At 36.7% G+C, this 23,372-nt stretch overlaps 2 protein-coding genes across 2 annotated transcripts; one reads left to right on the top strand and one right to left on the bottom strand.

Annotated features, from left to right (window-relative positions):
* Positions 1–428: 428 nt before the first annotated feature.
* Positions 429–5,683, bottom strand: LOC146304532 (four and a half LIM domains protein 2-like). The gene is made up of 5 exons (XM_084713431.1): positions 5,495–5,683; positions 4,668–4,842; positions 3,968–4,137; positions 2,484–2,670; positions 429–1,328 (listed from the first exon to the last, which is right to left on the bottom strand). The coding sequence occupies exons 1-5, from the start codon at positions 5,648–5,650 to the stop codon at positions 1,177–1,179; spliced, it is 840 nt and encodes a 279-aa protein (XP_084569557.1). The 5' UTR covers positions 5,651–5,683; the 3' UTR covers positions 429–1,176.
* Positions 5,684–15,699: 10,016 nt separating this feature from the next.
* Positions 15,700–19,715, top strand: LOC146304533 (PI-PLC X domain-containing protein 1-like). Its single transcript, XM_084713430.1, has 7 exons — positions 15,700–16,196; positions 16,353–16,489; positions 17,158–17,283; positions 17,367–17,522; positions 18,041–18,153; positions 18,550–18,620; positions 19,115–19,715. Exons 1-7 carry the CDS (start codon positions 16,094–16,096, stop codon positions 19,453–19,455), a joined length of 1,047 nt encoding a protein of 348 aa, XP_084569556.1. The 5' UTR covers positions 15,700–16,093; the 3' UTR covers positions 19,456–19,715.
* The last annotated feature ends 3,657 nt before the right edge of the window (positions 19,716–23,372 follow it).

Below are 23,372 nucleotides of genomic sequence, written 5' to 3' on the forward strand. Positions count from 1 at the left end.
GGCTCCATCCAAAACCTCAGGGTGCTTACAAGAACCCACCCAAGGGGTTCTACCAAGAAACAAGAACACTCCAATGGTTCTTCTAGAACACCCCCTGCAGGTTCTACATGGAACCATTTTATATTCTAAGGGATTTAACTTGAACCCACCCGACACATTTTACAAAGAACCCTTATATATTCCAAGGGTTTTACCTAGAACATTCTAAGAGGGTTCTACAGAGGATTTTATCTAGAACACACACTTAGCAGGTTCTCAACCAATGGTTCTTTGGATGAAAGGGGTTTGTAAGGGAACCCTTAGACTTTTACTCTTACAAAGTACCCTTGAAAAACCTTTTCATCAAAGGGTTCTTCAGAAGCAAATGGTAGAACCTCAGGGAGAACCTTTTTGGAACCCTTATGTCTATGAGTGAAAAGAGCAGCAGATTATATGGACCACAATTCATTTATTAGCATTTCACCAACTATAAACTTAAACATTTAAAAATTTATTTTTAGCTCATTAGCTTTTATAACTTATTGGCAATTAAGAAACTCATCACCATTTATTAATGGATTGCCAACATTTATTAACACATTACTATCAAATAGAACACGAGCTAATGTTTTTTTCACAACTTGGCAAACAAAAAGTGATCTTACTGATTTTAGTTAATGATTTAATAAAGCCATTAGCAACCATTTAAGGGTTAATGTATTAGAAAGTGGCACAATAAACTCTCATCAAATCAGGAAAATCTTTATTAGTCTCAACAGATGTAGATTTCATTAAACAGAATTTCTGTAATTAGAAAAACCAACATTAGTAGTATTATATTAACTCTATTAAAAACAATAACCATCACAATGTCATCCATTAAAACAACTTAACATGCTTAAACATCTATCGAAAGTGGTTATTTTGAGTTTCATTCCAAATTGCATCCTTGACCTGAAATCATGAATATTTGCAGACAAATGTTTAGCTTTTAAAATGGTGATGTTTCTCTGAAAAAACTACATTTTGGAATGAAGACTTCAACTATTCCATATAAAACACGGTGTCATCAGCATATGGAGAGAACACTTCAGCAGTAAGAGCAGGTTAATGTGTGAGTAACCAACAATAATGCAGTGAATGTCAGGTTAGGAGAATACTGATTGGAAGTCAACTCTTCTGTGGCGTGGAGATCACTCAGTAGTCTTTGCCGCAGTCGGGGCAGAGGATGTCATCTTTGCATGTCAGGAACCCTCTGCCAACCAGAGACACGCAGCACCTTTTGCAGTTGAAGCAGTCGTTGTGCCACTGGCGCTGCTCAAACGAGATGTACTTGCTGCCACCAAGACCTGAGACAAAAGCAACAAAGAGCGGGTACGAGCACCCGACAAAGAGTCAAGGCAACAATATGAGTTTGTCCTCAACAGTCTCATGATCGCTAACTTAATAATCCTGTAATTGATGGTGATTAGATGCACAGGATACAGAGAGAAGCATATTATCTGAGACAGGTTCAAGCGAGTTTGGATTGTTTGATGTGGGGTTGTATAAGGTACTTCTTCATTGTCAGTGTATTAGAAACAACATATTTTAACCACTTAAAAAGGTTCAACTAAAAATTTAATATCAGTTTAAGTGTACACGCACTTTCTCTTGCTCAACCAGACTCCATGGCAAAATCAGTAATTCCCTCCTAAGTCCCGCCCCTTTTTGAAGGACCTCAGTCAACTTTCTTCTCTCCTGTTTCCTGTACTTAGATGAACTGTGCGCTAGTCTTGTCTAAGTTGAAATGAAAACCAGTTTTTTTTAAGATGGTTAAAAAATGTTGCTTTGGTACCAGTAAAAGTGACATATAGTCACACCTTAAGTTAGCTAACCTTAGCAAAAACAATTGATATAGATTAGCTCAGTAGTTCTGTAGCATTTTGCTAATATTAACTACCGGCTGTTTTGTTCTGTTTTTTATTTTTTTAATTGTTTCTATCAGATGTTTTGCTAACCTTAGCAAGCCTTACTATATCTTCAATTCAAGCAAACCTTTGTTAAGATTAGCTAATTTGAGATGTGACTGTCACTTTTACTACTGCAGCAACATTTTTTAACCAGCTGTGTTTAAAGGGCCACTCCTCCTTTTTTTTTTTTTTTTTTTTTTTTTTTTTTTTTTAACAAAGTACCACTTGGCATGGTTAGTACTTCTCAGTCAGTGAAAACTGTTAGATAACTTTATCTGTAACTCTCAAGTTATCTTGGCTCAGAGACTACTAATTTACCAAAGAGCTGTCTCATGCAAAACTTTGTGATTTAATTTCCAGAAAGCTAGATTTAGCGGCTTAATGGTTTTTCATGAACATCATGGGACTAAAATTTTTAAAACATTTGATTTGCCGTCTAAAAGATTCCATTAAAAGCAAGAATGTCTTTGCCTTTTTATAGATTTTGATGTCTATTCTAACAAACTTTCAAAGGCTGTACTCCTGCTGACATACATGCAGGTTAAACCTTACCACTGATCGGGGTGGTGCAGTGAGCACATTTCTTGGCAAACAGGTTGCAGAAGCAGTTGAGACAGTAGGCGAAATCGTCCCGTGAGGTGAATCGCTGGCCGGCCAGCTGCTGCTTGCACCCGATGCAAACGAAGCACTCCTTATGCCAGGGCTGTTCACGGTAGGTCACTCCTCCAGTGGTGATGGGCTGAAAGTTATGGAGTCACATATCATTACTGTTGCATGCTTGCAATTATCTATTGATTGGGGGAAAAAAATCAAGTCAAAGTCCACTTACTAGCTTTTGCCAGGGCATTCAAACACATCTCATGGTCTTCCTGAGCAGATGGAGTTTGCTTAGTTGTCCTTAAGAAAACTCAGCTGGTGTTAAGTGTTGATCTATCTTTGATACCAGCAAACTCCACCCACTGATGAATGCCATGAGATGCAGTTAAAAGCTCTGGGAAAACAGCTAGTAAGTGCATCTTGAGTTATTTGTACAGGTCAAAAATGACTTTTCATGCTCACTACAATCATGTGTCATGACTCACATGTAAAATGTGTAATTGTATGCTCATGTATAATTTCAGCACTGAGTGAAAAGCGAACATAAAAAGGCTATTTGTTTGTTTAGATGAATTTGTGTTCATGTTAAACTGCCACTCAGTACATATCTAAGGATGCACAGCTCTTATGCATGTATGGATATCTTCATTCTGCTTAATTTCTCTGTCATTTATTCATTGTCTGTTTGTTGCTGACTTAGTCACAGACGAGCTAGATGACTGTTGTCTCACCTGCCAGCTTTTATCACAAAAAGACGCCTCCGATTCCTGCCTGCCTGACCATCTGTTTCCTGCCCATAACTGTTACATAACATAGATCCCTGCTTCACTGTGTGTCTTCCTATAACTGAACCATTCACAGTGATTTGGGTGTCTACAGTGTCTAGGCTTAAACTTTCAGTCGCAGTAAACACAGAATTTAAATGTAAATTCTATTCCAAATCCCCTTCAGAGGGGACATTTGTACTTCGTATGGTTGTCACAATAAATTAATTAGGCAATGATAGCAAAATGATAGCTAACTAGGTAGCTATAACTACAGCAATCTTTAGCTTGCTAGTAGAGAACAGAGAAATTAGACCAAAGTACCAAGGTTTTGAATATTTCACTCAACATTAACATCACAGTACTTAAATGATATGTTGAGCTTTAACTTTAAAGCTACCCAGGGGACGTCGAAGGGAAAAAATTATGGTCCATAGTTAATTTAAATGCCTCTCAATGAGAATATTGATCTTAATATTATCTGGGGGATGGAAAAATGTTCATTATAGACCTCTCTGCAACCTCAGAAGCATTAAGCAAAAATAAAATCAATTGCATGTACCAAGAATTATTTATTTATGATCTTTTTAAAAGCGACTACAAAACACACACAGAATCAGAGCCTCTTGTGGCTGTTGAGAGGTCAAGCATGTGAATCACAGTGTGTTGTTTCACCTTCTTGCAGTGGACACATTGCTGGGCGAACTGCTTCTCATAGCAGGGCAGGCAGTAGTTGTTGCCGTCCTTCTGCACGAAGCTCTTGGTGCCAATGGGCTGCTGGCAACGGTTGCAGGTGAAACAATTCTCATGCCAACTATTGCCCTTGTGCTCCATCTTTTTAGAGCCTGGTGGGTGGAGGGGCCGAGCGAGAGACAGAAAAAGACAGTGAGAGTGGGAGGGAAAGAGAGGGAAAAGAGAGATAATAGGAGATCTCACGTCAATAAAAGTCATTTCTCAATTTAACTTGCACGTCAGCACGCCATCCATCTCCAACTCACTAGAGCTAGCACTGCTGTAATAACCCTATAATAACAAGATGCCTTTGCCTCATCAATGCTGTTCAGGATATCATTCATTACATTTTCAATTTTGAAATTATCCTGTAGAGGGAGAAGCCATTGTGAGCGTTTGTGCTTACGTCAATAATTATAAGTACATTAGGTCCCACTGTCCTGCTGGCAGTCAGATCACTTACAGCTGATTGAAATTAGCGCTAACTCTGACCTAGAAATAATGCTTTGTACAGTAAGGCTATCAAACAGTTTTTACAACAATAATTTACAAAATGAACATCACGCTGAATTGAAAAAGACTTAAAAGTAGCAACTGAGACAACAAACTCATTTGGAAACTGGGTATGATCAGGCCTCCTCACCTGGCATGATGGTCTTCAGGCATGCATGGCACTTGGCAGAATACTCATTGGTGTAGCAGTCAATGCATATCAGCATGTCATCCTTGGTGGCGAAGGGCCAATCCACCAGAGACCGGCTGCACTTAGAGCAGAGGAAGCAATCGCTGTGCCAGTGACGGTCCTTGTATGACAGATCCTGCAGAGCCAATGACCAGAGAGTGCTTGGTTTAATCCATAGATCATCTGTACCCCAAGGCGTCTGTACCCTCTATACTTCTCTAATTACCCTCTGTAGCCCTTTCTAAACCCTCTCACTTCCTTCCTGTGTACCCCACAGCACCCACCCCATGCCCTGCTCTAAACCCTATTCACCCTCTGTAGTTCCCTAAACCCACTATATCCCTTTCTAAACCCCTTTCCCCCAAACCCTTTGTACCTCTTCTAAACCCTATTTGCCTTCTATTCCAGATAATGCTCTGTGCCCTTTTAAAACCCTCTGTACCCCTTTCTAAACCCTGTCCCCTCTACACTCCTTTAAACATTACTATTTTCTAAACCTTCTGTGCCCACTATACTCCTCTATAAACCATCTGTACCCCTTTCTAAACCCCATTTACCCTCTATACCCCCCTTATAAACCTGTGTGCCCTTTTAAAAACCCCTGTACCCCTTTCAAATCCATCTGTGCCCTCCATATCCCCTTATAACCTCCCTGTTGGTGGTGGGTGACAGAAAACTGGCTTTGTGACGACAGTTTCAGGTCATCTGCAAACATGAATGGGAAAATATGGCTGTGGAAAGTGAAAGAGGTTGACTTTCACTGACTGAATCTAGGCTGAAAAAATTACCTTGCTGGTGCAGCCAATGAGCGTTTGGCACACTTCACAGTTGCTGGAGAAAAGTGCCTCATAGCACTTAATGCAGTAGGGGTTTTCTTCCTTCAGGATGTACTTTTGCCCAAACAGTGACTCCTTACACTCTGTACAGTCATAGCGGTCAGTCATTTTGACTGAATTCTTTTCTCCGAGTCGTCTGTCCTGTAAGATAAAATAAAAAGACATTAAAAAACGGTGCCAGAAACATGATGAAACTGCAGCCAAAAGGTTCACAAAATATGAGTGTCACGCACAAGATCTGTCAAACTTGGATTGGATTTCTGTAATTGGAGAGCTGACTCTGTCCAACAAAAGCACTACAGTACCATCTCAGCATCACATGGTCCAGTCTAGTAAATTATATAATCCCTCCATGACCAGGTATAGAATGTAGTCTACTGAACTTCCTCCAAATTCAATTGAGTACTACACACAAGAAATTAGACCAAGGAATGTCACAAACAGCCTCCAAACAAGCACATTAAATTCCCAGAGGAAAATTAGTGGCATCATCCATCCTGAGAATGAATGAAAGACTCAAAAACAAGGAATTAAATGGATGAGAAGAAATGCAATAAGCAGCAGAGGAGTCAAACAAAAAGGGGGGAAACACGTAGGAATGCAAATAAAGGCAACATACAAGTTCAACAGTCTGTCTGTTACAAAGTATTTAAACTTTGAGTCTGCTAGAAAGGTTTAAATATGAATTCATGCTGTAGGATTGCTGCATAAAATCTCATGCAACCATTGAAAATCAATGCTTGGAAGTAATCCAATCTGTTTAGACAATAGGACAGTCTTCAAAGTGGAAAATCATGCTCCTCTGGGTCATTTTAGTGCACATTTGATTTCTTTAATAGAATCAATATTGCCCAAATGACTATACAAGACAGTAGAGATGATCATAATTGAAAGCTGCCCTAATTATAACGAACAAGTAACTGATCTTTGTATCGTATCCAGTGATGGCAGTGTGTTGGCACAGACATGGGGAAAAGCATAGAGCTGTCTTTCTGTCTCTTTTGAGAGTAACTGAATAAGGCATATTAACTAAATCAAACCAAAGGCTGTTATGGACTGGACATTTCAGACACAGAGCAGTCAGAGCTTCCCTATTTTCACTTGTCAATCATTGTCAAGTCATTTTCAGACATTCTGTAGATCATAGCCAGTGAATTAATTCATTGGCAGATATAGTTTTTTCATTTTAATTTGGTTTAAACATCAAACATTTGGACAACCATCAACCAGCAACCATCTAACCCTGTTTCCAAGACTTCAGCAAGCAGCTCCAAATAAGCTTCTAAAATGCCACAAAACCTGGACTATGCTCAGCTACTTATGTGGATTTTAATTGGAATACAAAATCTGTCACAAACACAGAAGTCTAACTCAGACAAAAACATCAATTAGTGAACAAGGAGGCTGTAATATATTTACACTGTAGCACAGCTATTTGTCTCTCTTATAACCCTAGTTATTAAATAACCAGCCTTATATAAATCCTATATACCCCCCTGAAACCCTCTTCTTACCTGCTATATGCTTTGTCTTCTCTATACCCCTTTCAAAACCCAGTTCACTCAACTTAAAACTTATATACCCAATGTATGTCCCTCTCTAAGCACTATTTACCCTGTGTAAATGCTCTCTATCCCCTTTCTAAACCCTCTATACTCCCTGAAAAACTCTGCATCCTTTTTAAAACCCTCTGTACCCCATTCTAATGCTTCTGTAACTTCTATGTGCCTTTATAAACTTTCTGTACCCCTTTCTAAAACCTCTGTACCTTCCATACATCTCCACATTTCCTTTCCATTTCCGTGCCTCTTCACTCCCCTAAAACCCCATACCCCATTTAAAATCCTCTGCACTCTCTATAAATCATCTGTCCTTTATTATCATCTCTATACACCTGTGTAAACCATCTATACTTCACTATAAACCTCTCTATAAACCCTGCATACCCCACCTGAACCCCCTATTCTCTTCAGTGCTATTTGAATTATTCTATAAAGCCTTATACAGCCTGAATACATTGCTATAAATGCTCTGTACCCACTTTTTTTTGCCATGTTCACACCTCTATTTTCAATGTATACCACTCAGTTACTCAAACTGATGCTACATAATGCCGTTTTAAGAATCTATTTAGCATCAGCCAGATAAACTGACATCTTAAAATCCAGAAAAAAGACCGGTTCTTCATCCACGTTCCCCTTTTTCAAAAACTTGCTCAAGTAACTCAAATAATCCTCTAAACCTCCTCAGAAAACCGGATTATTTTCAGCTAATCATGAGGAATTTTGGACACAAAACTGTCATAAATCATTACGTGAGGCTAAAACCGCCCGTTATTGAAGCAGGAATAAAATCACCAAACATTTCTGAAACTATTATGAATGACTGGAAAATGCATATGAGAAAGCCAGAAATACAGAGAGGAAAAGTAAAGTAATGAGAGAAGTCTTACCTATCAGTGAATGTCAGATGAGGAGCCTGTTTGCAGACTGGGACCAGAGGTGTCTACTGAGCGCTGTAGTCCATCTGCCTTTTAAAATTAGAGAGAAATGTGACCAACACTGGGGCAGAAAGGTGGAGGCAGTGGTGTGACCAGAGTGGGCAGGTCAGGTTATATTTAGACTGCTATAAATTCAAGCCAAAATGCTGAAAACCCCAACAAATCCGATTGTGAAACACTGAACTCTTTGAACATGCACTTGGGATGCAACTTGTAAAGATGAATATAATGTCTGCATGGGAAACACATAATCACAAACATACATGTTTTGTGATCATGAGTATGATTATCACATAAGATTCTTGTTTTCAACTAATCTGAAGAAAATATTTGCCACGGGACTTCAAGATGTTGACATAACAAATAATTATTCTATGGTATCATCATAACAAGCTGTCAGAAATTATATTAAGTGGCAACTTAGCAGACTTCATCGGCTGATAAACACCATGTGATATGGTTGAAAGCCCTGCAACAAGTCAGTAAGTGGACCTTAAGAGGAGACTGAAAATATCTTTAAAGCTGTAATTTTAAAGGTACAATATGTAAGAATTTTAGCATAAACAAGGCTTTTCAAAGTCAGAAACAAATAAATGCCTTTAGACAGACCTTTTTATATGTGTTTGGCTTAGTCTGAAGTTTTATGTAGAACACTCCGAGGGTGTTCTGCTAAGAACCTAACAAAGGTTTTATCTAGACCACACACAGAGGGTTCTACCAAGAACATTTATATATATACCAAGGGTTTGATCTAAAACACAAGGGGTTCTGCCTTTTCATAGTGTTCTACCTAGAAGCTTTTTACATTCCAATCTATCCATTCTGTATCTAATACACACTTGGGGGTTCTATAGAGAACCTATAGACTCCTATTGAGAAACTTTTTACATTTCATGGGTTTTATCTTGTACAGACTCTGGGGATCTATGGAGAACACTTTTATATTCCAAAGGTTTAATCCAGAACACAGGTGGCGCTACTGAGAACCTTTTAATGGGGTTCTACCAAGAACCTTTTCATATTCCAAGGGTTTTAGCTGGAGCCTACAGGAACCTTTTTTTTTTATAATGCAATGGTTTTATCTAGAACCCACCCAGGGGATTCTACCAAGAACCCTTATATATTCCAAGGGTTTATCTAGAACACACCCAGGGGGTACTACCGAGAACCCTTTTATATTTTGATGTAAAAAACCTTTGACCAACCAGAGTTCTTCAATGATTTGAACAATCCTCTTTCTTCTATAACAGATTCTTAATGGAACCCTTAGTCTTACACACACTTGACAAACCCTTTCTTCACAAATGGGTTCTTTGGAAGCAAATGGTTCTGGGTAGAACCTCAGCCCTTCAGGAAGAGCCCTTTTTGAACCCTTATTTCTATGAGTGTTGCTACTAACTAACTAGCTAACTGTAGCTAACGGTAGCTACAGTTAGCAGCAGTCAGCTGTTACTCTGGTGACATGCTGACCCCTATTTGTTTTGATCATGAATTCAACAGCTTAAGGGTTCTTATGTATTAAAATACATATCTGCGGCCTCTTCTTAAGATGTATAAATTAATAGTTCAAGTCGAACCCTACAGCCACTGGCTTCCAATTAAAGAAAAATTAAGAAATACCGTTTGTTTGGCACATGGTGTTCACTGTGTTATATCTAATTTACTCTTTCTAAGAATAAATCACTAGGAACTTACTGTGCTCTATTTTGCATTTGATGGAATAAAATCATCTCATTAAGCATCTAAAAAGCATTTCAGTACTCATACCTCTGTGCAGCAAACCTCTCACCACATTAAATGTTGCATGTGACATTTTACTTGCAACTTATTTTGTGTGACATTGGGTTAGTAGAGTAAATCAAGAGGATTCAGGAGCTGTACATATAATGGTTTAATGAATGTGTGTGTTCAACTTGTCTGTACAAAGTTACCCAGCGCTGTCAGACTGTCGGCACCATATTCAACAAATCAACATGTAATTGACTATAAAAGTGCAGTGTTTTTGCTTCTGTACAGATTTAAATGAGCATCATTCTAAATACCCAGAGCTGGAATTTAACTACAAGACATTCATAGCAGCTAATATGATAATACAACAATTTAGTAATTACAATTACAGTGAAAGAGAGGGTAAATCCAGTCCTTCTGCTAATCACAGAGCACAGCTATCCTTCCTTGACTTGTTTTTTTTTATGTTCATTTTGACTGATGAGATCATAAAATAGCCATTTAGACAAACTACCTGTGATCAGAACATTTTTTTATGCTCGTTCATTCGTCAGTCAACTAATTTTACTGTGAATCGACCTTGGCTAAATCCTATCTTCTTTTGTGTTTCCTGTACTTTGGTATATGTGCTAGGCTCGTATAAGAAAACCAAATTTTGAAGATGTCGCTGGGGAGACCTGTAAAAGCCATATTTTAAAGGGCCAATATTTTCATAAAAATATATTTAAAAAAAAAGATGATTATACGTTTTTACACACATTATCAGAAGTTATTGATATTATTGTACTGGCTCAGTTTTAAATTGTTTAAAGTTGTGATTTTTTGTCTGGGACAAGGTTGTTTTCAGGCTCAGTGCAAGTTTAGAAAATAAGTAGCTAGTGTTTTGCTAACATTAGCCATCAGATACAATGAGGTAATAAATGATGTAGATTAACTAGTTAGTTAGTGTTTTGCTAAGAAAACCAAATTTTGAAGATAGTTTAAAATTGCTACTGGGGGACCTGTAGGGACATTATATCATAATATCTTAAGTTGGCTAACAAAACACTACTTGCTAGCTAGCAATTGATGTAGATTTACTACCCAGTTAGCTTGGGTTGTGCTAACTGCATTCCTCAGCATTTCACTATGAAAAACAGTTTTAATTTGATTTATTATTTATTCACCCATTTGCTTTATAGAGGTTTTTGTGTTTTTGTTTTTGTGAGTTACATAAAGGGAACTATTACCACATCTCGTTATACAACAAAGTAAGTGTCCCACCTCTCACTGAACAGAAAGCCAATCATAACTGAGTATAATGGGGTGGCATTTGGGGTGGCCAGTCACATTTCAGGGGTGGCCAGTTCTGGATTTCGGGACTCATTCCTGCAGAACCCTATTCATAATAATTGAATACAGAAGCTACTGTGTAATATAATAACAATTAAATAGCGATTTATCTAATTTACTGCCGGTCTTTTGAGGACAACCATAATGCTGATGTGACCTGGGATAAAATTGAGTTTGATACGCATGTTAATGATACTCAATGGTTGGCCCAAGATAGCCTAATATTGTTGTACATAACTCCGGACCATGCCAAACAAATAAACCCCCTCTGTCCTCTGGCGTTTATGGGTCTCCGACTACTGTATCTCTGAGCTGTCTCTTTACTAATTTATTAGGGTGTTTTCTGGCACTGAGCAAGCATACCAAAACATTTCATAGATTGCTTATATTTCATATATATAAATCTTGAGAGAATAAATTTTCACATAAAAATTGGGGTTAGAGCGTTGATATTAATCATTTTTTTAAAAAATTGTAAGACATGATTTGTCCCCGTTCTCATGAAAGGGGGATGTAGCTAGGTAGCTAATAATTATGTGGATGTAGAAAAGACGAATTTGATGGAGGTTCAACCAATAACACAGAACTGATAGTAGCATAAAGATGGCACAAGTTCTTAAATGAACTTTGTTGGTACATTTTTGTTGTTTTGGTTCAATTTTCTTAGTAGAATCTGGATCAGAACATTGGCAAATTTTAAAAGGAAAAAGAAATGTGTTTCAGACTAGATTCGATTACATATAATTTGATCATCATTATTCATGTAGAAGTCAGCTGACCCAGTTGATAGTCAGGAGGTTCTTCATTTCACCATTGTCTCTATAGTCATTATCTCTGCAAATAAAAAGACACTCTGCGTTCAAAATAAGATAATCAAGTTAACATCTGTTAACTAAGTTATATAATGATTTAAAAAAAGAACTCTATCCAGTGGTAGGAAGTAACTAACTACAAGTACTTTGTTACAGTACTTACACAGAGTTTTATAAGCAACAGATATAATGAACTAAGTAACAATTGATGTAGATTAGCTAGCTAGTAAGGGTTTTGCTATGACAAACAAATTTTGGAGATAGTTAAAAGATGCTGCTCGGGGACCTGTAAAAGCAACATTATATAGTATTATCCTAAGTTAGCTACTGTTAGCAAAACAGTACTTGTTATCTAATGATTGATGCACATTAACAACCTAGTTAGCTTGGGTTGTACTAACTGTAGCTATTAGATGTAATGAGCTTGGTAACAATTGATGTAGACTGGCTCGTTAGCTAGCATTTTGCAAACAGCAGCTATCAGATGTAACAAACTAGCTAACAATTAATTTAGATTAATTTGTCTGTACTTTAGTATTTATTTTTCTGACATTTTCAAAACAGGCTTGTTACTTTAGTTTAAATGAGTTCAAGAGGAATTATTGATTATTTTTATTTTGCATCACTATGTGCTGCCTTCCCAACGTCAACGTCAGAAAAAACAACGTAACAGATGTAACAAGACAAAAAAAAGATGTAACAAGGCAAAAAAGACGTAAGAAGACATAAAAGTTGCAATAAGACAAAAAAGATGTAAAAAGACAGAAAAGCTATAACAAGATGAAAAACAACATAAAAGATGTAACAGGACAAAAAGGACGTAACACAAAAAAGACGTAACAAGAGAAAAAACAACGTAAAAGATGTAACAACATAAAAGTCGTAACAAGATGAAAAAGAAGTAGCAAGACAAAAAACAATCTAAAAGATGTAACAAGACAAAAAATGTAACAAGACAAAAGACAATGTAAACGACATAACAATACGAAAAATATTGTAAAAGACGTGTCAAGACAGAAAAGATCTAATAAGAAAAGATGTAATAAGACAAAAAAGATGTAACATGACAAAAGACACATAAACATACATAGATTTTTTTAACTTTTACTTTTTACATTTCAGAGCCTTCACTTTTTCACTTTTACTGTAGTAAAGAAGTCGAGTCAGTACTTCTACTTTACCAGAGTCTATTTTACACCAGTAGAAGTTCTGCCTGAATTAAAAAATGTGTGTACTTTTGCCACATCTGCCTCTCTCATACACTCAGCAGACTCCCTGCCAGTTCACACCTGCGATAAGAACTGATTCTTTAAATAGCTCAGAAAAATTTCTCACCACGTAACAGCTAAAGAGCAGTCACTTGTTTGTCCTTAGCCTAATTTCTATTGCTGAAATGTTCGACTGGAAAAATCTGTCGACGTGTGACTCCAATGAATGTCAGTTGACGTTTATATGATTGAAGAGAAAACACTTTTTCTGTAATTATCTGGTGCATCATGTTGGTTTAAATGTAAAATTGCAAAGCAAAGCAACACAATGTATGATTTTCTATCTTTTTTTCACATTTTCTATGTATCTGGCCTTACACACCAGCATAGTGTGTAAATAATCTAATAGTACAACAGCAGTAAGCTAAAGGGGGGCGAGAAGATCATGTGGTGGGAGGTCACGCAAGTCCTTAAGCCCTTTGGAGAGGAATTTAAAAAAATATTGTCATAATAAAAAACTCTATGGCAGTAGCTCGCCACTCCCAAGGGCTTGCATGATAAATCAGAGGGTTTTTGAGAGGACATTTAACAGGCAAACAAGTTAATTGATAACAGGTAACAGTTATGATTGGGTATTAAAGAGGCGCCCTAGAAAGTTGTCCAGTTGTTCACAAGCAGGTATCATGGGTAACTGTCACATCTGCGAAGGCTCCGTGAATGATGAAAGTACAAACAGACCTGTTTATGGATCACCATATTAGCAAATGCAAGCATGCTAACATGCAGAACCGAGATGGTGTACCTGCTAACCATCATGTTAGCATCATCATCATTGTGAGCACATTAGCAAGCTTGACTACAGAGTTATCTTTTATTTTATTTGTTTTAAATTATATTTTGGCCTGTAAGTCTGTTTATATTGCCTTGTCCTTTTTAATAAGACAAAAAACAATCTAAAAGACACAACAAGACAAAAAAGACATAAGAAACATCATGTGAGCATGTCAGTGAGCTTGGCTATAAAGTTATCTCCTTTTTATATTGATTTGACTTTTTTAAAATCTTTTTTAAGGGTTAAAACACAAGAACTGCCCTGTCCTTGAAAGATGCTGTACAAATAAAATAGTTTTGCCTTTGAAGTTAGATTTGATTTTAAATTGTTCAAGAAAGTATGATCTCTATATTGTAATAAAAATCGGTTATAACCTTTATCACTTCTATTGATTCTGCAACATGTCTTTTGAGTCCTGTTATGATGGACAAGTTTTAAATACCATAGCCCAAAAGAAGTGGACTAATTCTTGACCAGTAAGAATAGCACCACTTGTTTATGGGTCAGTACATCCTCACAATAGTCCTTGTTCTGTCATGTAAACAACTTGACATTAAGCTGTCCCCTTTTTCCCTGAACTTTTTTTCCAGGATAAACTTTAATATATGTACTAAGCATCCAGTGCCGTTAAAAGGAAATGTCATGAGATAATCAGGACAGGCTAACAAGATAAACGGGTTATTGCGGAATGCAGTTCATTGAAATTGCCTCTTTGTATGTAGTTTGTCTAACTGGTCGCTATTTCTCCATTAACTCACTTGATTTTCACAGTAAGCAGACAGAAAGAAACCAAAAGGTCAGAGCACTGGAATCTGTGATTTAATGCTCAAGATGCACAAAATGTTGCTTCAAGTTTCTATTTTACTTGACAGACTAGTGAGAAAGAGGTTTGCTTTGGTTTAGACTTTGACTGGACACCACTTTGTTCTTTATTGAGCAAGTGAAGATAGTGTGTGGCTGTCTTTTTGCTGATTTTGTCTTTTGTCTTTTGTGCTGTCCAGTGAAAGATTTCATGATAACAGCATGTTATAGCTTTCCGGGGTTTGGTTGCTCAATAACGATTAATTAACCACCTGAATCAACATTTTTTAAATTAGGCCTGTAAAAAACACAAAGACAGTTGGGTGTAGCTTAAAAAGGTTAGTGTTCAGGTTGCCTTAAAATTTAAGTTGACTGAATTTCAGTGAAAGCTGAGGTGATTTTATTTGATTCTTTTTGTTTGATCATTCAACACAAACTTCTGAAGTTAAATAAACTTGATATTAATTCCCTTATACTTGAGAAAAAATGTTAAATAACTCTTCAGTCACACTGGTGAACATCACAAACAAATTTGATCTCTTTTTACATGTTCTGCCAACCTATAATTTATTTTTCTTCTTTACATAAACTTGAATCCTTGAAACTAAAGTATTTACAAATGGATCCCAATGAAATGACAACCATATTTGTCATCATTTAGGGACCAATAGTTAAAAAAAAGATATTGCAGTAAATTGCATTGAAATTAGATCTTATCTGAAAATAAATACTATAAATTTTAAGTTTAATTAACTTGAATGAATAAAATTTGGATACAAAAAGTTAATGAGAACAGACTAGTTGAGTCCACTAAATTCTTGTATATTTTTTTATATTGTATTAGTTTTATTCTAGTACAGTAACTTGTTATTATGTGTGAACAGTGCTTTTGTTTTCGAAACTGAACCTCCTTCGCTTTACTTTTACTTTACTTTTTATTTTGAAGGTAATCACCGGAAGTGTTGCCTTGTTCTTAGCGGGCGTGTCGAGAAGGGAATCCCTGACCCGCGAAAGATCTCGCGAGAGTGCTTATTTCAACCTAAACTCAAAACTTTCTCTAATCCTAACCACGCCTTTTCTATTTCTAAACCTACACACCACAGCATTTTAAAATCATAAAACGTAATTAGTCTGTAAAATTTATATAATTACGAAACAACGCGTGAAAATATCGCGAGAGTTCCGCAAATCCTGGGTTCCCTTACAGTTCTCAGAAGCTAACAGATGTGTTGTTTTACACCCGGAAGACTTTGTAAACAAACGGAAATTGAGCATGTCAAACTTTCGTAGTGAAAATAGTAAACCTTTAAGTAAAGTAACGGGCTATGTAAGGTGAAGATGGGAGACGACGAGCGGCGGCAGCTCGGAGGAAACGCGGACTGGATGTCTCGTCTGCCCGAGGAGCTGCTGGACGTCCCGCTGTGGAACCTGGCTATACCCGGTAAACCAGAGTGTACCTTTTATTTCTGGTTAGATTTGTAAACAGTGTACTCCTGGGGGGTCTGTCCCCCGTCTGTGCTTGTCTTCTGTATGCACACGTAATGGCCAAAAGTATATGGACACCCCTTATCTTACTGTCCCCCATGTCTCACCGCAGGGAGCCATGACAGCATGTCTTTCTGTCTGGATGTGTCCTCTCCTGTCGTGAGGTCAGAGCCCTGTCTCCTCAGACTGACTGACAAGCTGTTTCCCTGCTGGACACGACCCTGTGTCTCCCGCTGGGCCACCACACAGGTACACATGTAGGGGTACATAAAACCTGCCCTCTAGTGGTTTTGAAGCCTCCAGTGGTGCGTTCAAGTGCAGGCTTGCTACACCCTTTTCCCAGCCACTTACAGCTGTGGTAAATTCCACATTTATAAACTCAAAATTATCATTTCCCTTAATTATCATCAGCACATTAAATCAGATGCTATTGTGCAATAAACAACCAAAATGGTGGTTTTGAGATAAACTTCTACAGAAGGGTGACAAATTAAAGGAAAAAATTCATGTCTTACGATGTTTCACCTGGCCTTAGGTAGACTCCTATATAACCTGGTTGTCATTTGCCTGTACTTTCTTGATTAATAAAACATTTGGTCAATACCTTTGGTATAAAAACAGTGAAAAAATAGCCTTTTTTAAGCACAAGGCCAAATAATCACATGACAGTCTAGTAACTCTGAATTTTGCTCATTCTTTGCTCAAAAATTACTAAAATAACAAACCAATAATCATAATACCCACTTCTTAATGTTCTATCAGTTGTATTATCATTTAATTAACTAGTCTAATCCTTTTGGCCTCTCTGACATTCTCTTTGATTAAGACACAGGCCTCAAAACAGGACTTAATGCCATACTTGCAGTGAATTATTTTTTTTGCATTTATTCTTTTCCTCTTCTTTCCTGTGTGTGCAGCTGTCAGTCCTCAGCGATCAGTGTGATCTTGGCGTTCGTTTCTTGGACCTGCGGATCGCCAGGAAACCAGCAGGAGGCAGCAAATTGTTCTTCGCTCACGGCATCTACACACTGATCACTGTGAAGGTAAACACACTCTCACACAGCGGAGGAACTTAGCCAAGAAAATAGGTTTTCTGGCTCAATCTCTGGTGTTGTTGTGTGTTCAGGAGGCGCTGGATGAACTGGCTTCCTGGTTGGACGCTCATCCAAAAGAGGTCGTCATCATTTCCTGCTCACATTTCGAGTCACTGACTGATGAAGATCACGTCAGTCTGGTGGAGTTCATCATCACCCTGTTCAGACAGAAGCTCTGCTCCTCACAGGTAACTATCTTTCTCATAAAGAGAAAGAAATAAGGAATCGTTTCATTCATTTATCAGTTAGTCCATCGATGAGACAATTAATCCACAGCTATTTTGATAACTGATTAATAAAACCATTGAAATTACTTTTATTTATTAAAAGTCAGTTATTAAGCAAACATGTCAAACATTTACTGGTTCCTTTTTTAAAAAAAAAAAATAAATCTTTTTTTATTAGTTTATTATTCATTCAAAGTATTTATATTTATTTTATTTTAATTTATTTATTAAGCAAATATTGGTGATCAAACATGTGCAGTTCCTTTTTTTTAAAAAAATGTGTTATTTATTTTTAAATTTAATTATTTGTTAAATGTAATTTATGAAGCAAATGTCATAAAATTGCTGGTTCCTTTTTTAAAAAATGTTTCTTTTCTAAATTTATTATTTTTTGTCAAAATGCTGCTACCAGCTTGTTAAATTGAAAAATGTTACTTTTGTAGACATGGAATATTTGATGCTTACATGTTTATGTGCAGGACACGCCCACTCTGCGCTCCTGTTGGTCCAGAGGTCAGCAGGTCGTTGTTTCCTATGACGACCAGCAGATGGTGCTGCAGCACCGTGAGCTGTGGGCTGGAATACCTTACTGGTAAATACAATATACTCAACAGGGATGTTTTAAATTCATTATATCCCTCATACTTTTAAATTACAGTGTTTCTCACACCATGTGTGTTTTGTTCTGCTTCAAAATCAAGAACAGACCTTTTTCACTGCAGCCATATTGATATGAAACAGAAAACACAGGTGTTACCAGTGATACTAATCCAGTGTGGCAGAGACTTTCCTTAATTAGTATCATTGGTAACACCTGTGTTTACTGTTGCTTATCAAAAGTGCTGCAGTGAAAAAAGTCAATTATCACAGTTTACACAGCAATGCCAACGTCACTGCTGTAGATTTCTCTTCACTACCAATTAAATTAAACTAATAAACTAAATTAAACATTAAAGTGAGTGATCTGATGGGGGCGCTCTGTCTCCAGGTATGCCGACAGCCTGGATCCTAAGAAGGTGATCGCCTACCTGGAGGAGCAGAAGCACAGAGGGAGGCCAGGTAGGCAGTGATGCAACGAGTATTCAGAACATTCAAACAAGTAAAATTAACAATATTACACCAGAAAAATATGATTTTAACTCAGAAATATTAAAAACAAAATACTTAATATCTAAAGTAAAAGCAGAACGTCCATTAATATAAATGTATTAATTAGCTTTGGTCAAGGTGAAGTTAATTTTAACCACTTAATATACTGTTTGGTAGATTAATCTTTAAAAATGCATCATATTTTATTATAGAAGAACCCTTTTTGCTTCTAACTAGAGCCTGTGATAAAGGTTCCATTTGTAACCCTTTCAGAGAGTTCTACCTAGAACCCAACATACACCCAGAACCCTATGTTCTCAGAGTATATGCAAGACAGAATAAACTGGCACTAAATCAAATAAATGTCAGATCAATGATTGACATAATTTAAAATGAAATTATTTAACTCTCACATTTATGTTACCTGGATTTTGTTATAAGTGACATATTTGTTTGTTTGCCAGCTGGTTTTTTCGTCAGCGGTCTGAACCTGACAGAGGACTTTCCTTACGTCCTCCTCCACCCGCTCCAGAACATGAGGAAGATGACCATGAAGGCTCTCTCTCTGCTGCTCCGCTGGGCGAGCCAGCAGCAGCCGGGGGGCGAGGTGGGCGGAGTCAACATCCTCTGCTGCGACTTCGTGGGCCTCAGTCAGTTCTGCTCACTCGTGATCAGCCTGAACTACAAACTGCTGCTGCGTGGAGACGGCACGCTCGCTACTCGTCTTGTCTGTAGGACGCCGGGAACGCCGTCCTCAGATGTCACTGGCTGTTGTCAGAGCAACCGGACTGGAGATCAAACTTAGAGACACAAATCTCATTAGTCAGTTTGCTTTAAGTTTTGATTTTTTCACTTCATAATTTTTTTTACCTTTCAGAAATCTGATCAGGTTGATTCTCACATTAACATCATCACCATTTGATCAAATGTGTTACATGAACACATCTTTTTCTTATGATTATTATTGTGAACATTTCAAATATTTTTATACTTCATACTGTGAAAGTTTGCACATTCCTGCACAAAATCAGTACAGCTTTTTAATTTACTGAAAATATTGTGTATATTTTTAGTTTTTATCTTTGTTTGTGTCTCTTGACTTTCAGTATTTTTTTCTTTATATTTCTGTACTTATGTTTATTGTTATGCACCAAAACACCAAAGCAAATTCCCTGTATGTGAAAACATATACAGCAATAAACCTGATTCTGATTGTACATAAAGCACCACATCATTATAATATTATTTTCATATTGTACATATTCAGTGTTTTGCATATTGTACTTTTTTGTTTTGTTTACTGACATATTTTGGAATACATACTTTGATACATTACATAAATAAATTTTTTCACATATTTTGACTCTTGAATTTTAAACTATTGTTGCAGCTCTCCACATTTAATGATATTAGTAAACAGGCTTGGGGAGTAATGGGTAACAGGATTATGTAATCAGGATACAAAAAACATTAACTGTATTCCATTACATTTACAGGAAAAAATGTAATCATATTACAGTTACATTTTAGTAAAAATGGGGATTATTTATCAGTATGACAAAATAAATTAATAAAATTAAAATGATAAAATAATTAACTTAAATACACTTGAAAATATTAAATGTAATATACTGTATGTACATAAGAGGATTGCACACGTGGTTAAACAAGGTACATTGAGAATATCTAATAAATACTTAATATATATTGATGCATTTAATCAGTGGACATTTGTTTTAAACACAAGTTTATAGTATATTAGTTTAGTACAGATTCATTATATTTAGTTTATATATATCCAATTGTTGACTGCAAGTGCGCCGGGAGCTGTAACTCATATGTTTGGCCACAGGATGGCGCCAAAGCACCGTCTTTATGTTTTTAATGACTGCCGTTTTTAAAACTTTTATTCATCATCTTCAAACAACAAATAGGCAGAATCGTTTTCATAAATCAAAACACTAAAACAAAACGAACGAACAAAACAAACCCAAAAAATGAATAGAAAAAAATTCTAGTAATAAAAAGTAAATGAATTAAATTAACTCCAAGGGGGATTTAAATTAAAAGTAAATCAGATAGTTTTTTTTTAAGATTTAGAAAAAAAAAGTTTTTAGGTGCTATAAAACAAGGAACAGCTTCGACAAAAATTGCATTTATATGTGTAAATATTACCTATAATTAAAATATTACAGAAAAATTCCCATTGTTTGTTTTGCAAAAGAACATCAAACTATGAAGTAAAAAGACCCTTTGTGTCTCCACCACTTTGAAGGAATTTAATATGGAAGTTATCACTATACTGGGTCCGTGTATCTTTTGGTAATTGGATTTTCCGTTCAGAAACGAGTATTAAAGAACAAAAAACAAGTGATTATTTGATTTTCGTTTTTAAAATACAAAAAATAAAATAGTATCAGTTTAACAGTTTCAGTTCCAACACATTGCCAAACTTCCATGCTGCCACACACAGTCAAAAAACTGTTTGCTTGCCCTGTTCACACCTGCCTCTTACCTATATTACCTTCTGACCTAGTGCGCCACCCCGTGTACAAACAACAGAAATGCATCTATTTACATATAATCACCTCTATATTAATTAAACAAGAAACACAACAAACCAAAAATATTACTGTGGCTCCAACATATCTACTGCAGTGAAAATTATTGTATAAGCAACATGTTAGACAGCTATGAGAACAATAATTTAAGAAAATATAATATTTGCAAGATTTTCCTGCAGCTTTTACTCTTTGGACATTATCCTTCAAAAGGCAACAAGCTGCCCTGAGGATGATCTAGTGGCTGTGGTGATTCAAAAGTTTTGAAAAACCTCCAAAAACCTTTATAAAAGTAGATCGAGATGCAAATGAGCTTGGGCATCAGACAGCTGAACACTGTTTTTGGAGGTTTTTGAATCCTCACACTTCAAAACTTGTCACATTGAGGATTAAAACCCACAACCTCAAAACCTGTAAGCAAATTTTGAAGAACTTGTATAAATGTTGATCTTGATGCAAAGCGAAGCTTGTTTCTCTGATGTTTGAGTCCTCCTCTGAGTGTTGCACTTAAAAACTCATTAACTTGCTTGAGGATTGAATCCATGACCTCAAAACTTCAAACTAGCTCTCTTACACCTTGAGCTATTCAGTCTGACACAAGCAAGCTGGTGCTTTTTAGCCTTTTCTTGAGATGCCAGACGTCAAACTTGACCAACTGGCATGAGGCTCGAACCTTCACACAAAAATTTAAGAGCAGGACTTTAACAGCGAGCACCACTTTGTCATACAGTTGAACTTTATCTCTTCGAGCTCTTGACTCTTTCCTCTTGGTCTGGGACTTCAAAAAGCATGTCGTTGTCTGCGGATCAAACGCTCAAAGTGAGATCTCCACAGCAGTCCGCTTTATTAGCTGAGTCACTGAAAAGGACAAGAAAGAGTTTTTTTTTTCCTCAGCCTTTTACGCTTGTCCTTGGATGATGATTATGGACCTTGTGTGACACAGCAGTCCTTTTACTGACTGAACCATTCAAACAGAGACTATGAAGTGCTCTTTCTTACAGCTTTGTACTTTTTACTTTCAAGATCACCCTTCAACCCTGAGGATGATCAAGGACCTCTTGTGGTGATTCAGAATTTTTGAAAAAACCTAGACAAACTGGAGTTAGATGTAAACGAGCCCGGGCAGAAGACAGCTGAACCCTCTTTCTTCAGAAGTCTTTGGGTGTTGCACTTCAAGAGTCATCACATTGCCTGAGGATTTAACCAACATCCTCAAAGTTTCTGACCAGTTTTCTTACTCCTTGAGCCATTTAGTCCAACGAAGCTCAGCACAATTTTCTAAGGTTTTTAGCCTCTTTTAGACTTAAGACTTGATCAAATTGCTTTAGGCTTAGACCCTGAACCAAAGGCGCATTTCCTCTTAGTATGGCGCTTCAAAAGCACCTCAGGGATTTGAACCCTCAAGTTCAAAACTCTACAACAATCCTCTTACTGACTGAACCATTCAGCTGGAGACAAAGTGGTGCTCTTTCTTATAGCTTTTTACTCGTTGGACATCATCCTTCATAAGGCAACAAGCCACCCTGAGGACGATCAAAGACCTTTTGTGGTTGAGGTGATTCACAGTTTTTGAAAAACCAATATGAAATATTGGAGGTTTTGAATTTTGCACTTGAAGACTTGTCACATTGCTTCAGGATCGATCCCTTGATCATTGTTGTATTATGTTTATTTGTTAGTATTGTCAGAAATAAATGTCATAAAACACAAAGCTGTAATTTTATATCTTTTGACCAGCCAATTTCAAGGTGTAAAGATTCTGCTTTGCTCTATTCTGAGTTAGTTCATATCAGAAAGTTAAACTGTGTTGACAATATAAACTTTCTTATCTAGTTTATACAAGAGACAGATGTTTTTATTGTTATAAAAAAATACTTCACTGAATGAGTGACCAAAGTATGCTTAGTAATAATAATATTGAGGCTAGCTTTGCTAATCTTCCCCTTCATGGTGGTGGAGAATGAATATTTCAGTATATCTCATGTTTTCTGTTTTTGGAGAATAATATAATTAAACCTGGGTTAATTGTTCCTACAGTTATTTGTAGAGTATTTGGACATATTTCAGCATAATTAAAGTGGATCATGTGTATGATGACATGCATGATGACATGCATTTACAGCATCAGTAAAAAATCATATCTCAATAACTGTAACAAATA

Source organism: Lutjanus erythropterus, chromosome 24 (assembly GCF_056507025.1).
Source record: "Lutjanus erythropterus isolate fLutEry1 chromosome 24, fLutEry1.hap2, whole genome shotgun sequence".
NCBI classification, from domain to species: Eukaryota; Metazoa; Chordata; class Actinopteri; order Lutjaniformes; family Lutjanidae; genus Lutjanus; species Lutjanus erythropterus.